This window comes from Zingiber officinale, chromosome 2B (genome assembly GCF_018446385.1).
Source record: "Zingiber officinale cultivar Zhangliang chromosome 2B, Zo_v1.1, whole genome shotgun sequence".
Classification (NCBI taxonomy): Eukaryota; Viridiplantae; Streptophyta; class Magnoliopsida; order Zingiberales; family Zingiberaceae; genus Zingiber; species Zingiber officinale.
The window spans coordinates 91,040,921-91,057,762 of NC_055989.1; the positions used below are offsets into that span (position 1 = coordinate 91,040,921).

A 16,842-nucleotide genomic window follows, 5' to 3' on the forward strand; every position below is an offset into this window, starting at 1 on the left:
AATTTGATAACATAAATTAAAAAACGTGAATTAAATTGAAAGTACATCGATATATTTTTTATTTTACCAATTCAAAAATTCACTTATAGAATTTAGATCTGGCAAAAATACATTAAAGAGAATTTTAGGAATACATTAGTTTTAATTTTAATGATTTGAAATTCTTTAAGTTCATAAGTCAATGTATGATAAAACTGACTAATGAATCTATACCATTTGAAAATTAAAAAATTTAATATTTTTTGAATCATATGAGTTCTATTAATTTATCCATGGTATGGATTAGTAAATATTATTATTCTACGCTTTATAATGAGCCTCTAATAAATTTTATAAGTCGGTGTAAATTTAAAAATATACTATTCTAAATATGAGACATATATGAAAGAAGTTTTTCGGAGTACATTAATTTTAATTTAAAATAATTTAGAATTTTTTAATTTTATTAATCCGTTTTGATGAAAATTGAGTATAATATATGATTTGAATATTATAAAAATTGAGTATATGATAACTTGTTTAGTAAAATATAATTGACTGTTTGTAGTTGAAGTTTTCTTTGAGTTCCATATATGAAAGAATATGGATGGAAATTATGAAAAATAATATTTTATTCATAATTTAATATTCAAAATTCCCTCTGTACATTATCTCAGAACACCTTTGATTGATAAGGTTGTATTCATTTCAAGATGGAGCACAAACGATATTTCGGATATGGATTAAACATTATTTTGATATTTTTTTTAAAAAAAAAAGATGATATACATAATTAGTAGTTTTTTTATTTTTTTTTGTCATGAATTTTGTAGGATAATTTGTCATTTTTGAAATTCCATAGGTGTTTTTCTTTTAAAGAGAAATTATATGGCAAAACGAAATTTTGCTTATTTTAGTTAGTTTTACACGCGGAAGAGTTTGGATGCTTATGCAATTTCGCCTCACCGCCAAGCGGCCGGAGAAAACCTAATGCCGCATGCTCTTCCGTGTCGTCGCCGCCCAGAGATGAAGATCCCGAGGTACGAAGGCCAAACCCTCGAATCAATTAGTCGCCCTCGTCTCCCTTCTCTGTCGTGTTGCATCAACCGGGTTGATTGCTCCTTTTTTTTCTTTCGTGTGTCTATCGGCGAATTGATGGCTATTATCATCAATGCAGTTTTGTTTGCATTATTGGGTCTCGTATTATCAATCAATGCTGCCCCTATAGTTCCGAATCTCTTTTTCCCTAGGACTTTGAAAATTGATAATTCCTAGGGAGTTTGATCTAATGGGGAAACAACGTGATTTTATCTCCTTCAGATTCTAATTACAACCAATTAATTCGGAACTTATTTTGATGTTTATAGTTCAAAATGTTTGTTTGTATGTAGAATTTCTATCCATAACAAATCAGGGATCTTTTGATTGCTTTTACGCATAGGAATGTTTGAAGTTGTTGTTCCGTTATAATTTCCCATTCATTTAGTTCATTTGCATTTTACCAAATAAGGTTTGCTCTTTTGTTGTTGCTTGTTAAGATGTCCAATGTGTCTATTGCTTAACAACATCTGGTAAACTGTACTTGACTGATGGATATCTTATCTTATCTTCAAATGTTTCTTCAATGTTGTTTAACCCCTTGCAATAATCTTTTACATCTAGGGATTGATAAAAGGTAGGCTATAAATGAACAAGATGCCTGCGAATAGGCTCGATTTTCAGCTCAATAATTTTATTTATCAACTTATCTAAATTTTAATTATGATCAAATTTCTCTATTTTTTATTCAGATACATGAAAAAATATGGTTCATTATAATTTCTAGAATTTAAAGTTCTATACAATTTAAAATAAAAATACTATGTTTCATTTATTCAATCAATATTTTAACTAAATTACAAGGATAACAATGTCTCTATTTGGGTTTGATAAAAAGTTCTAGCTCAGCTAAGCTTGATAAGGATTTTAATAGGGAAGTTTAAACAAGCTCGATAAGTACTAAATGAACAATCTTGAATATGGTCAAACTTGGCTTGACCTGGTTTGGCTCATTTTCACCCTTAGAAAGGAGCTACCTGCCTAAATAAAACCAGAGAGATGAGAGACTTGTGTTTCTAATTGGGGAATCCTCCCTTATGAGTCATTTGTAACCTACCCGAAGTGTTCCATTTGAAATTTCTCCACTATCCATTATTCTCTCTTTTTTTTCCATGTATGTAAGAGATTATATTTATGCATCTACAAACATCTAGAAAGTTCAATTCCAACCTTAAGGAACAACCTAATTTGTTTGCTGGTCTTTTACATTCACATCATCTTAATCTTCTTTTGAACCTTCCATAATTTGGATCGCTGTGGTTCTAGTATTGACCAGGAGTTTCAATTGGTTCATAGGGTCTCAACAAGTGACTTCCTATACGTAGTTAAACATGAGTCAATTAGCATTACAGAAAAATTAAAAAATAACAAGTAAAAACTAGAAAAGAGAAGATTCTGGATGTATGTAATGATCAACATAAAAAATGAGAGATGAGCCAAATTGGTGGTTTGGATCACTTAGATCTGGTTCTTTTAATACTTAGTTTTGGTCGAGCCCTCAGGCAATTATTTGTTTGCCTCTCAACCAAAATCATTTGATATACCATGCATGCTACTTTGATAACCTAATGAGATCTATATGCAGTTGTGGATCAGTAATCTTGCTAAATCACATGAACTTTTGTCTGTTTGACTTATTTGTTTTAGTTTTTTTTTCTTTGTATTCTTTGTCTTTTCTATAACTTTTTCTCCTTGCCACGGACAAGTTGTTCAATTTCTAAACTTACTGTGATGGTGAACCTATTTGTTCTAGTTTGTTTTCTGAGTTCATCTTGTCTATATTTTTTGCTCCTTGTTGCTAGTTATTCAATTTCTAAAATTATTATGATCGGCAGTATTTCTAGGACTTGAATTTTGGTCTCGAGTTTAAGAATGTCTCGAGTTCAAGAATGATAGTTGAGAAGAATCTCTGAAAATTCTATAGAGATGACAGTTTATATATGCAGATTTTGTTTTCTCAGTAAGTGATAGATAAATAACATAACTTCTTTAGTATGTTTAGGGACTACTAGTTTTATGGGTGATCCTGTCCGAAGGCTGAGTCGGACGAAGGCTGGTCGCGACGGCCTGGTTGTTGACGGAAAGTCGTGGGTGATTCGGCTCCCACGGGCGGCTGACGCTGCTGCAGGCCCCTGCACACACTCAGACGATCCCCTCCGTTAGAGACCAAAACCCCAGGGAAAAAGTCCCCGGGTCAGGCCCTCCGACGCTCAAGTCAGGTACTTTTTCCCCAGAAAACGCAGAGAGAAAAAAAACGACTGAAAGTGAAAAGTTTGTGGAAAAAAGTGATGAGAGAGCGTACCCGCGTACGAAGAATCCCCCTCCTTTTATGCATCGCCTCCCTTCTAGAACCTGCAAGCATCTCAGAAAACGTTAGACGCTGGGCTTTGTCATGTAGTGAAGGACACCTGTCTGGCTACTATTGGTTAGGGAGGCATCTTCTCGTTTAGGAACCTCCGCCTTTGCGCAGGGACTTTGTCATGTAGTGAAAGACACTTGTCTGGTTATTACTGGTTATGGAGGCATCTTCTCGTTTAGGAACCTCCGCCTGTGCGTATGTCTCCTGGTATGTGATGATTACCTCCTCACCTCCTCCTGTCAGACCTGCTCCCCAGCTTTTAAGCGCAGCCTGTAGTCGAGTTGTCCCTGAATAGCTCTGCTGATTCCAACCTGGACTATGTGACTTATGCTCCGGGCCTTCGAACGCATGCCTGTAGATCGAGCTGTCTCTGAACAGCTATGCCGATCCCGACTTGTACCGTGTGACTTATGCTCCGGGCCTTCGAACGCAGGCCTGTAGATCGAGCTGTCTCTGAACATCTCTGCTGATCCCAACTTGTACCGTGTGACTTATGCCCCGGGCATTCAAACGCAGGCCTGTAGATCGAGCTGTCTCTGAACAGCTCTGTTGATCCCGACTTGTACCGTGTGACTTATGCCCCGGGCCTTCGAACGCAGGCCTGTAGATCGAGCTGTCTCTGAACAGCCCTGCTGATCCCGACTTGTACCGTGTGACTTATGCTCCGGGCCTTCGAACGCAGGCCTGTAGATCGAGCTGTCTCTAAACAGCTCTGCCGATCCCGACTTGTACCGTGTGACTTATGCTCCGGGCCTTCGAACGCAGGCCTGTAGATCGAGTTGTCTCTGAACAGCCCTGCTGATCCCGACTTGTACCGTGTGACTTATGCTCCGGGCCTTCGAACGCAGGCCTGTAGATCGAGCTGTCTCTGAACAGCCCTGCTGATCCCGACTTGTACCGTGTGACTTATGCTCCGGGCCTTCGAACGCAGGCCTGTAGATCAAGCCGTCTCTGAACAGCTCTGCCGATCCCGACCTGTATCCTGTGTTTTGCCCGTCGTCTCCCTTTGTCTTTCAACTATTTTGTCCCCTTGATCGACAAGTCTGCCTGACCTCTGACTACCACATATGTTTGACTTTGACTGCCCAGTCAGCTTGACTATTGACTGCCACATCATCTTGACTTTTGACCACTATATGGCCTTGACCCTTCTCACCCTTTCCTTTTGGGCCCCTCCATTGCCAGCCGTATCAATGGGATATCTCGGATGTGACAACATGACTTTCTTTAGCTATGGGACAATGACCATCTTGTATATTTCACCATTTTTAATCATGATGTTTATTTATCTTCAGAACTTGCAAGATAATATAAATTTGTTAAGACATGGTTATTCAACCGAGTTGTTTGAGCATTGTTACTCTACTAGGAAATTAGTCAATCATTAATAATCGAGGAAATAGCTACCTGAAAACATGATTAGGTATGAGATTTCCCTTCATGCTATCCTGTAAGCCTTCAATTCGAGGGCAATCTGTTGAGAAGTTCTGATGTTTGGTAGAAAAATGAGCTCCTTGTTGATTGATCAGGATTAAAGCCTAGACACTTTGGCATCAGTAGGTTCAGGTCATGTTTTCTAATGAAACATTCTTTTTGAGGTACAATCTTAGGTTCCTTCCAAGCTCAAGCTCCTTTTTGGGGTGCATGATTTTAAATCTCACGCAGTGTATGAAAACACATACACGAGCCTGTTGATCTTCCTACACGATTTCCTGCAACCCCCGGACTTTGCATTAATAGCTGTTTCTGCAATTCTTATCTATTAAACCCAAAGTATAGTGTGCATTTTTGCCGGTTTTCTTTTCTTCCAGTGGAAGTCAACTCAATGATACTTATATTGTATGACAGTAGACTGAACATGCCCATCCAACTTTTCTTAGGAGCATATTAATTAACTAGCTGCCTTTGCTGTGGTGACTTCCTGTTACCATCATGCTTCGTTCAAGTGTTTTACTTTATCAAGATTGATTAAAAAAGGATAAAATCTTGTGTTCCCTTTCCATTCGATAGCTTCTGAATTGGTCATGACTTTTGCAACTGCGCTTGTGAGATTCTGTTCAACTGCCTTCTTCTTAAAGAATTGGACGTGTTGTAGTTGTGGGCGAAGTAATACTGGTGACCTACTTGTACAAGAAGCACAATTCGCGGGGACTCGTTCACGCAACTTTTCGTGCTGCTTATCTTCGCACTAAATATCTCTTTTGCTTAGAAAATTAAGATGCAGATCTTGCTAATTGTTCTTCCTCTGTTTCCATTTTTTGCTGAAGAAACTGAAAGAAGCTGCCGTAAAAAACCTGCACTGGCATGGCGTTTCTTCACAGAATTCATGGTCTCTCATGGTGCTGCACGTGAAAGGGACCTCAGGTACTTCGTTTGTCAGACAAGCCACGTTACCTAACGTCGGTGATTCAGCTAAGAATTCCTCGGTCCCTCTCCAGATTGGCTTTGGCTACAGCTGGAAGTAACGAAGAACCAGAGAGAAGCTATAAATTGCTGGTGGGATTAGTTGGAGGAGGTAGGGGGCGAGGAAGAGAGCCATGGACAAGCATTCGAAGGCCTGCCACAGGATTCTCCCCAAGCGTATCATTCTGGTCCGGCACGGGGAGAGCCAGGGCAACCTGGACATGGCTGCGTACACCACCACGCCGGACTATCGGATCCCACTCACGCGGCTGGGCGTCGAGCAGGCTCGCACCGCCGGGGAGAAGATCAAGGTGGTGGTGTCGGAAGGCGAGCGGTGGAAGGTCTACTTCTACGTGTCGCCGTACGAACGTACACGGGCGACGCTGCGGGAGATCGGCCGCGCCTTCTCCCGGGGAAGGATCATCGGCGCCCGGGAGGAGTGCCGAATCCGCGAGCAGGACTTCGGCAACTTCCAGGTGGAGGAGCGGATGAAGGCCATCAAGCAGACGCGGGAGCGCTTCGGCCGCTTCTTCTTCCGCTTCCCGGAGGGCGAGTCCGCCGCCGACGTCTTCGACCGCGTCGCGAGTACGATCCTTCCGTTGACATCTCGATGTTCCCATCTGAGTTCGAATCAATTCCGACGTTTTGTTTACACTCGACAGGCTTCATGGAGTCGCTGTGGCGAGACATCGAGATGAGGCGGCTGGAGCAGGACGAGAGCATGGATCTGAATATGGTGATCGTGTCGCACGGGCTGACGTCGAGGGTGTTCCTGATGAAGTGGTTCAAGTGGACGGTGGAACAGTTCGAGATGCTGAGCAACCTGGACAACTGCGAGCTCCGCGTGATGCAGCTCGGCCCCGGCGGCGAGTACAGCCTCGCCATCCACCACTCCCGGGAGGAGCTCCAGCGTTGGGGGCTCTCGCCGGAGATGATCGCCGATCAGCAGTGGCGGGCCTCCGCCACCCACGGCAGCTGGTACGATAACTGCCCCTGGCATCTCGACAGCTTCTTCGGCCGTTTCCACGACTCCGAGTCGTCGTCATCGTCGTCGTCGGAGGAGGAATCTTCCCACGACCATTCCGGCGCATGAATCATCACCATTAATTTATTTTTCCTGTTTATTTATTTATTTATTTGATTTAAATTGTAACTCGACGCTTTCTTTTGAAATGTTACATAAAACGACAAACCAACAACTATGAACTAGCGCGTCGACGACGCTGTGGGAGGCGTGGCGGAAGAGAGGGAGACCGGCGGCGCTGCCATGGCGCCGCTGCTTGAGCCGTGGCTTTCGTGCCCCGTCAAGCGCGTGCCGGATGGATGGGCCAGGTCACAGCCGCCTCGATGGCCATCTTTAATACGCATCCAATTAGATTTAATGATAGGGCGGCTGGCGCTGTCGGTCAAACACCCACGTCTCCTGCTCCCATTATTAATCCTCTCTTCATTTTCTCCGCTCCGCCGCCACAATCTCGTTTCTCTCGGCGACCTCCGCCGCTCTTTATATTCCACCTCACCTCGTCTCCTTTCCTTCCACTGCAATCCAAATCTGTACCTAATCGCTGCGAGAATACGCCTCATGGCTCCGAGGTCGAAGGATGGCGACGTAGGTGGAGATCAGGGGAGGGAAGTGCGGTTCCGGGGGGTGAGGAAGCGGCCGTGGGGGCGGTACGCGGCGGAGATCCGTGACCCGGTGAAGAAGAGCCGCGTCTGGCTCGGCACCTTCGACGCCGCCGAGGAGGCGGCGCGCGCCTACGACGCCGCAGCGATCCAGCTCCGTGGTCCCAAGGCCAAGACCAACTTCCCCCGCCTCCCGGTTTCCCTCGCCGCCGTCGACCCCTACAGCGCAGGATCCTCCGCCCCTTCTCCACGCGCCGCAGCTGCTGCCCGCCCGGCGCCGGACCTCGAGCTCGGCCGCGCGTACGCCCGCCTCGCCCCGGCGCGGCCGCTCTCTTTCCTCGAGGCTGTTGTGATGCCGGAGCGCGCAGCAGGGCGCAGCTCCGGCAGTTATTTTGGGGCGGCGCCGCCTACTGACTTGCCTGGAATCAAGGACGCAACGCTCTCGAGAAATTATCCAGCATCGCTGACGCCAGCAAAAAAGCTTCCCTTTGACGTCGACCTCAACATGCCGCCGGCGGCCGAGGTGGCGTGAAACAAACTCCCACTAATGGCATATTTACCTCGCAATCCTGGGTAAAAAATTGCTTACTTTTTGCTGCAAAATTACTCTCCTTTATCCTTTGATTTTTCTCTAGTTCAATCTTGAAGATGATTGATTGATCCAGATCGATCCCACGGAAATTTCCATTAGGATGAATGAAAAGTGCTCGCGATGGCCATCTAGACAAGCGTTCTTGGGCTTGTCATTCTATTGCAGAAAAATATACGCCGCAGCTGAGAATCAATGTCTGATTAACCATGGGAGGATCTTAACCGCACCGTAGCCTCGGCGCTTCTCTGGCTCCTTCTACCTTCAGGGCGTGTAATATACTCTCAAGTATTAAAATCAATCATATAATTTTAATATATTTGTCAAAGATTTAAAATTAAATTTGTCTTTCTAACAGATTTATTATAATAGGACAAGAGATTAATTTTTGACAGACACATATCTTTAAAAATAAAGTCCCTCCTACCTCTAGTTAACTTGATGGTCAATTATAAATTGATTTCGTTATTTATATTTCAGGTTGTGAGGGACATCTGAATACCTCTTGTTATATAATCTAGGATGACCATAAAAGAATAGTCTTTTAACATTTATATGATAAGTACAATAGTGACGATCAAATCCATCGACATTAATAATGGAAGACTAACTAATAGATCAATGAAAATATCATTAGTTCTTGACAGACATGGTTTGGTAGGTTGAGGGTGATCATCTAACATGTAGAAGTCCTAAATCTACATTGACTAGATATAATTAGAAGAAGTCTAATAGGATTTAGCAAATAAGAAGTTTCAAAGTTTTTTTTTTTTTTAGAGAGAGAGAGAGAGAGACACTATAAGCTATTTTTATTTTGGGCTAGACAGTTTTATCAGGATTTGATAAAGACACAGATGTTTAAGTCAAAATCAATGTATCAATCAACTATTGATTTTAATTAGTTGACGGATATGGCTATTAGACTGGGAAATCAACTGTAGCCTAAACTCTAAAGGATTATAAACAAAGGATTTTATTTGTGTTTAGTCAATTGAACAAGACACTTAGAATTTGACTTACTATTTAAAAAATCAATGGTTGAACATAATATTAATTAAAGAAAAGAGTTGACTAATAATATAGATTTTTTTTAATTCAGATATTCAATTTTTAAACTCATTAAATTTGATTTGATGATACATAAATTTTTCATCGAAAATCAAGATAAATTAAAAAATAATTGTGAAAGCCGCTTCAAGTGGCTTAAAATTATCATCTCATTAGTAGTGCGTCATAATTGACTAATGATATTTGATTAGTCAACTAATTGTTAAGAGCCCATTGATGTCACAGTCAATATAAGATTAGTAGATCTAGGTTAGTTGATGACACATGATAGAAAATTTTCAAATCTAGATTGTGTTGAAACTTGATCCAGAAGAGTCGATTGGAAGATAGATATAGATCAATTGACTGAAAGTGCACCTAGTCGATTGACAATTAGAAATGAATCAACTGGTCCAACAATGATGACCCTAGATAGGATTTTGTTAATCATTTTGAATTTATAAATACTGAGCCAAGAAATTTCAACCCGAACAACTATGACAAATTAATGAGCGTTTCTTCTATGACAATCTTTTGCGCTCTCCATTTTAATATTTTCTTTCTTATTAGTTTTTATTATATTTTCTTATATTTGTATTTCAAGATACTTTATTTCTTTATTTAAATGATTTTTAAATAAGTATCTCTGTCTTTAGAAGATTTTTGAAAATAGAAAAAATAAATAATTTATATGATGACTCATCCTACGGGTTCATAAACTCAGCATAGCTAGGATTTTTAATCATAATAACTAAAAATAAATAAATATTAGTATAGATAGATAGTTTAAATTTTAAATTTAAAGAGCTTAACGAACATAAATTAGAAAATTTTGACTATAACCCTTAGTTTAGTTGAAATAATAATTCGTCAATCCTTAAAATTTATCTACTACTCAAAGTTAAAAAATTATCCGTGATCCCCAAAGCTTATCTATGACCCAAAGTTGATGATGTGTTTCTTGTTTGCCAGAGAAGAGAAAGGAAAAGAGAATGAGAAGAAATAAATGGAGAAGAAAAGAAAGAAAAAAAAAATAAGAGGGATGGACAAAGGGGTGACATGTGGTAAAATAGGGTTGCAATGTGTACACAGAAAAGGAAAAAAAATGCAATAGAAGGTTTACTGAAAAAAATTTTAATTTGTTTTAAATCGATCAAACTAATTTAAACCTTAAATTTGGTTCAATCATAACTTGATCAAATTAACTCTAAATCAATCTCGATTTGAACCAACGTAAACTTTATCTCCGTACCTATCCGTTGGATTTAATTTAAACTTAATTCAATTTTAATTTAGTGCCCTCATTTCACATCCTATGATTTAATTCATCTGTTTATTTTATATATATATATTTTAAATTCAATACTTAATATTTCAAGTCGCGATATTTCTTAATAAAAGTGGTACTAATAGATAGCTTAGATTATAGGCTTTCCAAATATGTCATCAATTACGTCACATATGAGTTCTAACGAGAGATCCAACATCATGAGTAGTTCGAGCATTGCAGAAGTTTGATATAGAAAATTGAACCCTCATTGTATAGTGATGCAGGGGTAATCAACGGAGGTTACATGACTAAAAAGGTCAACAATCTTGCCAAAGTGGAAGGCAAAAGTCCAGGAAAGTCGTGTTCCTGACTCTCGACTCTCGGCTCCCGTCTCCTGACTCTCAACTCCCGACTCGGCTCTCGACTCTTGGGTCCTGATTCATATTTCGAACTCCCTCAGGCTAAACTGAAACTGCCCCAGCTATCAAGAATTAAAGTAATGAATTGTTATCGTGAGAAAAGCGGAAAACACAATTATTTACCTCGAAATAAATGAGTTGTAATAGTCATTTATTTCTAGGAAAGTGGCAACGATCGCAAAAAACAATGGGGCACGAAGATAACATGGCGGAGAGTCCTGATCCTATAAAAGGTAGTCGACCCTCATAATCAAAGGTATGCGCACATCATTCCTAATAACCCTAATACTGGTCATCTTCTTCACGCCATAACTTGAGCGTCGGAGTGACAATGCTGGGGAATTCCTTGATTGTCCCTCTAACCTCTCATCCTTTGTTCTCTCTCTTACATAAGTATCGACAAATCTCCTTACGGTCATCTAGTAGCCTGACAACTGACAGTCAAGTCAGCATTGATGTCAACTCATCGGTGACTCACCCATCATCTTTCTCGGACAGGATCAATAGGGATTGTCTATGGGAACACTAAGTTAAGACTTGAACCAGGAAGTTGAGATGGAAAACACTGGTGTGTTTAACGTCATCACTATGACAACCAAAGATTTCAACAAGTTGGTCGTCGTGATGGTACAAGCGGTGTTGCGAGGGCAATCACAGCAATCAGTGCCGCCCACAGTGCTCTTTGATGGAGTCCCTATTGAATCACCAGAGGTGCTATAAATACCTATGTTAGTATTATTCCTTAGAGTCAATTATGAGCTGATTTACAAAGAAATTTTTGTATCATATTTTATTAATAAAATGTAGTAATTATTATATTTACTTTAGATTTATGCTAGATGAATAAGTATAATAATGTCCTAGGGTAGTAAGTTCTAGTCTACAACGTATCGATTGGTTGAATTGATAGTGGGATACTGTAAATATGTATAGACACTACTCTTAATTATTTCTAGTTAAGTATTAATATACAAGGACAATATTAATGTGTTGAAACTAACATGTAGATTAATTGATGACTTAATCTCACAAGTCGTGGATATAATATATCAAGTTGACACATAGGTATATATTAGAGAATATGTACTGAATTGACCCGTCATGAGAATGTTTCATGGATCGTTATATGAGTGTCATAAACATTCTCATAGTGACTATGATATGAATAGTCTTTAGGCCTGAAGTCACTACAGTTTCCTACATAAGGACTTGTGTACTTTGGTATCGGCAAACATTACTTGTAATAAATTGGACTATAAAATTGATCACTGGGTATGCAATAAGTTATGCATAGGGATGTGAGTGATGTAGATGAGATATATCCCTTTCATATGATGAAAGTGATATCTGTGAGTCTCTTGATTAAGTATGACTACTAAAATACATGGTCATGCTCAAATAAGCTCATATAAGATATTGAACTTATTTGGTTAAGTGAGTCTACTTGGAGATTAAAAAATATAAAAATTGATAAGAGGATAACACGGTTTATTCATCATCGATCAATCTAGATATTGAGAATAGAAGGACCAAGTCATACAAGATAATAGACACGGAAAGATTAGGTTGGATCTCGACATTCTCGTCACTTGGATAGCAATGATGCATTACTAGATGTCACTTATTGCTTATATATCTAAAATATTATTTTAGATACAACACTAACGTTATGAGAATCTATTGGGTCATACACAAAGAACATGTTAATTTAGATATGAGTATATTTTAGTTTGACTAAAATATGATGAACCTTAAGATTATAGGGTTAAATATAATTCAAATTTGACTCATTGAGTTAGGATCAAATGAATTTGGATTAGACTCATTAGATTAATGGGTTAGACTTATTAGCTTATTGGGTTATTCAGTTAATGGTTAATCCAATATACTAAATCCAACTCATTATGAAGATTAAGAAGATTAATAGAAATTAATTCATCATCAATGGAAGAAGATCAAAAGACATGAAACTCTTGGTATTCATTGGATGAATACAAAAGCCTTTTGAGTGAAAGTTTTGGGTGAGATTTTTCATCTTCTCCTTCTTCCTCTTCTTCTTCTTTTGGCGGAATCATCTAAGTGACTAGCACCACGAAGGTGATTCTTCTCCAAAGGCTGAGTTCGTGAAACAAACAAAGGACGTGTTCGTGTGGATATCGAAGAAGTGCGACCACTCTGATCGTACTGAGATCCGAAGAATCAAAGTTACTGTCGGGATTGTACCATTCACGCAACAAAGGTAACTATTTTATTTGATAGAGTAGAATAACAAGTATATTGTATTCGCATGGATCTCTGGAGGGATCCATTTTTTCGTTGCGTTTATGTGTTGTTTTTTTGCTAAAGACCCCTATAACCTAACTCTAGGGTGGCTTACCAAGGGAAATGCTTCCGGTAGTGATCCCCACCATTGGGGGCACATTAATGATATGAGAGTCATCTCTGGAATCGTCTGGAGAAACCCTACATTGAAATCTCTTGAACAGAAGGAATCACCTATCAAGCAAAGCAAAAACTCCTCTGAGTCCTCCATTTTTCATCGAGATCCTTCGAGATGAATTACCTCAACATTTTTGGGCATTACAGATCGGGGAGTACAATGGAACTACTGATCTGGAAGATCACATCAGCAAGTTCGAAAATGCTCCCTATTACATCAATACACGGATGACATAAAGTGTCGGGTCTTCTTGACAACCCTCTCAGGCCCAACATAGAAGTGGTGTAGTCGACTCCCCGCCTTCTCCATCCACACCTTTGAAGTATTTAGAATCTTGTTGCTGCAATATTTTACTGCTAGCTAAAGGTATAAAAAGACTCTACATAATCTATTCGCCCTTAAACAGAGGGTCAAGGAAACACTAAAAGATTATCTACAATGGTTCGGTCAGATCGCCATGGACGCCCCATCTGTCACACCCGAGATCCACATCAACGCCTTCTCCCAGGGGCTAATAGATGATGATTTATTTAGATCTTTAGTACAGAAACTTCTAAACGATTTTGATGGAATATAGGCTCGGGCACTCAAATACATTCATGTGGAAGAAGCTCAGTCTACCAAGAAAAGAGAAGTGCCAATACCAATGAGTGTTACTATCCCAACCAAATAGAAAGTTCCCCCACTTTCCTTAAGGAACCAAGAATATTTTAATCATAGAAATAATAAGGTGGTGCATGCGGTGGAAGCAGCCTCTATCCCAACTTCAAAATCCAATCAGGAATTCTCTGTGGGGGTACCATATTGCTCTTTCCACAACTCAAGTACCAATTCAACTTGGGAATGGCAACAGTACGTCTAGAAGATGCGACGGGCAGTGGATCTCCGAAATGCCCCTCGGAGTTCACCTAGTAAAGGAGGATCCCCGAAGCCTTACCATCGCCCCCAGTAATCTGAATGAGATACCACTCTTCATATCGGCCAATTGAGCACCCCCCTTGGATCGAAGCGGGGATGAATAGCGCTCGTGACTTTCACACGTTTCGTAAATTCAAGTAATGCAGCGGAAAATAAAAACACACACACACAAGAAGACCAAGATTTACTTGGTTCAGAGCCTAAGGCGACTCCTACTCCAAGGCCCGCGATCGTAGATCGCTTTCGGTGGGCAATCACTATCAATCCGTAAATATTTTATAATTTAAGAGTACAAGTGCTGAATAAAGAAATGTAATACTGACAATACAAAGGAATTGTAGAACGGAGTCGTCTATTGTCGGAGTAGCAGAGCGTAGTTGAAGCATTCGGAGCAGCGTACAAGAGCACAAGTCGTTCTGTTCGAGTTGTTTTGGAAGTTGCAACCCAAGGCTCCTTTTATAGCCTTTACAGATCTGATCCAGATCCACAAAACCTAGGATCTGGTTTGACCCGAGCCGGATTGGTCGACCGATCCCCGCGTTCGGTCGACCGATCAGATGATTTCCCCTCATCCGATCCGCCCAATCCGCTCGCTCCGCTTCGATCTAGTCAAGTCTTATCCCCTGTTCGGTCGATCGATAACTCGGTTTGATCGACCGATCCTCTGGTCGAGCCCGGTCCACATGTTGTAAGTCCAATCTACGGCTTGGGGGTTCGGTCGATCGATAACCCGGTTCGGTCAATCGATTCCGGTCAATTCTGACCATGCACAGAAGCTGTTAGAATTGTTTTCCTGCAAAACAGAGTTAGAATATAGTAGATAATATATAAGTAAATAAATTGGCAGTCTTCGGACTGTCCGATTCTGACTTCGAATTTCTGACCGGAAACCCTAGGTCGAACCGACGCCTACTGTTCCCTCTGCGGGGAACGCGTCCTCACCTACTCCACTCAGGAGAAGTTATCTTTTGCCAGTTCGGTCCTCCAGACCGACTGGACTTTTTCTAGGCGCTCGAATATTCCGGTCTTCATGCTGGACGCCCGCTCCACAACTCGTCCAGACTTCCACCTGGTTCGCGATACCAGGATTTCCACCTAGGGTTATCGCCCCTAGGATTTTTGCCCGAAGACTCTGACCCGCCAAGGCTTTCCGCATAGGGTTACCACCCCCTATGACATAGGGTTACCACCCCTAGGGTTTTCTCTTTACTTAACTGCAGTTAGGACTTTTCTTCACCTAAGGTTACCACCCCCTAGGATTTTTCACCTGCCTAACCGCAGTTAGGACTTTTACCTAAGTACACTTAGGACTTTCCTGCAAAACTCATTCAATATATTAGATAACAAAACATCTTAAATTTGAACCTTTTGACATAATCAAAACATAGGCTTGATCATCGGATGCTTCCGCCCCACCCCCCCCCCCCCCCCCCCCCCCTCCCCTCTAAGAAAGAAACCCGACCTTCATCCCAGTTTCCTCATAAGGCGAGTTGGGAAAAAGGAAAGGAGAAGGAGATTGGAATGGATCTCCGAGGAACCATGAACATATTCTCAAGGGGAACAACAGATGGAGATTCCGTGAGAGGCTGGAAAGCTTATGGCTAAAAATTGAAAAATTATGGAGTAAGTACTAGCTGAGGAAGCGAGAAAGGACCCTCCATCAGTTTTGGACCTAAGGACCTAAAAGGGGTCGAGACTCCTCATGATGACGCTCTAGTGATCCAGGCTCGGATCACTAATTACATGGTGAAAATGGTATTTGTGGACACCGGTAGCTCCATTAATATCATCTTCAAAGGTGCTTTTAATCAATTGCAATTGGACGAAGAAGAAGTATGCCCATTAAACCCCTCATTGTACGGATTCACAGGGCACGAAGTACAACCCATAGGCCAAATCACTCTTTCCCTTTCTTTGGGAGAAGAACCCGCTATAAGAACAAGGCGGACATCTTTCTTCATCATGGACACAGTGTATGGATATTGTGATATTGAGGAGACTGGTACTAAGCGAATTTCAAGCGATGGTGTCTACCTTCCACTAGAAGCTCAAATTTCTAGTGGAAGATCAAATCGGGGAGGTAAAGGGGAATTAGTTTGCAGCTAAAAAGTATTATGTCAATATTATCAAGGTTGACTCACGTAAAATTCCGTAGCTACAAGGACCTCAATACAAGCCATTCAAGAAGTACCTGTGCCTCACCTGGTGAGGACAAAGAAGAAGTACAGATTCATCTCAACTTATCAAATGAAACCACTTGAGTAGCCAGTGACCTTCATCCGGGCCTAAAGCAAAATTGATCATGTGCTTCTCACGTAATCATGATATCTTCACTTGGTCTTCTAGAGCTATCATGGGATGGGAGTCTCCTCGATAGTGGTGGCTCACTGTTTAAACATGCTCCTGGATGCTAGGCTTGTTTGTCAAAAGAAAAGGAATTTTTTGGCCAAACAGAATCATGTGATCCAAGTGGAGATCAAGAAACTAAAGGAGTCAGGGCACATCTGGGAAGTTCAATTCCTGATCTGGTTAGCCAACGTGGTGTTGGTGTCCAAACTAAGGAGCAAGTGGAGGGTCTGTATCGACTTTCAGTATCTCAACAAAGCTTACCCAAAAGATTGCTATCTCTATCTTGCATCGACCAGTTGGTAGACTCAATTGCCGGATGTGAGTTTATATGTATGTTGTATGCTAACC

The 16,842-nt window shown here is 40.8% G+C and overlaps 2 protein-coding genes across 2 annotated transcripts; both read left to right on the top strand.

Moving 5' to 3' along the window:
• Window positions 1–887: 887 nt before the first annotated feature.
• LOC122046332 (phosphoglycerate mutase-like protein AT74) lies at window positions 888–7,031 on the top strand. Its single transcript, XM_042606969.1, has 4 exons — window positions 888–1,019; window positions 5,704–5,800; window positions 5,875–6,424; window positions 6,502–7,031. The coding sequence occupies exons 3-4, from the start codon at window positions 5,974–5,976 to the stop codon at window positions 6,930–6,932; spliced, it is 882 nt and encodes a 293-aa protein (XP_042462903.1). The 5' UTR covers window positions 888–1,019; window positions 5,704–5,800; window positions 5,875–5,973; the 3' UTR covers window positions 6,933–7,031.
• A 52-nt stretch (window positions 7,032–7,083) lies between these two features.
• Window positions 7,084–8,393, top strand: LOC122046331 (ethylene-responsive transcription factor 8-like). The gene is made up of 2 exons (XM_042606968.1): window positions 7,084–8,035; window positions 8,128–8,393. The coding sequence occupies exon 1, from the start codon at window positions 7,107–7,109 to the stop codon at window positions 7,992–7,994; it is 888 nt and encodes a 295-aa protein (XP_042462902.1). The 5' UTR covers window positions 7,084–7,106; the 3' UTR covers window positions 7,995–8,035; window positions 8,128–8,393.
• Window positions 8,394–16,842: the final 8,449 nt, after the last annotated feature.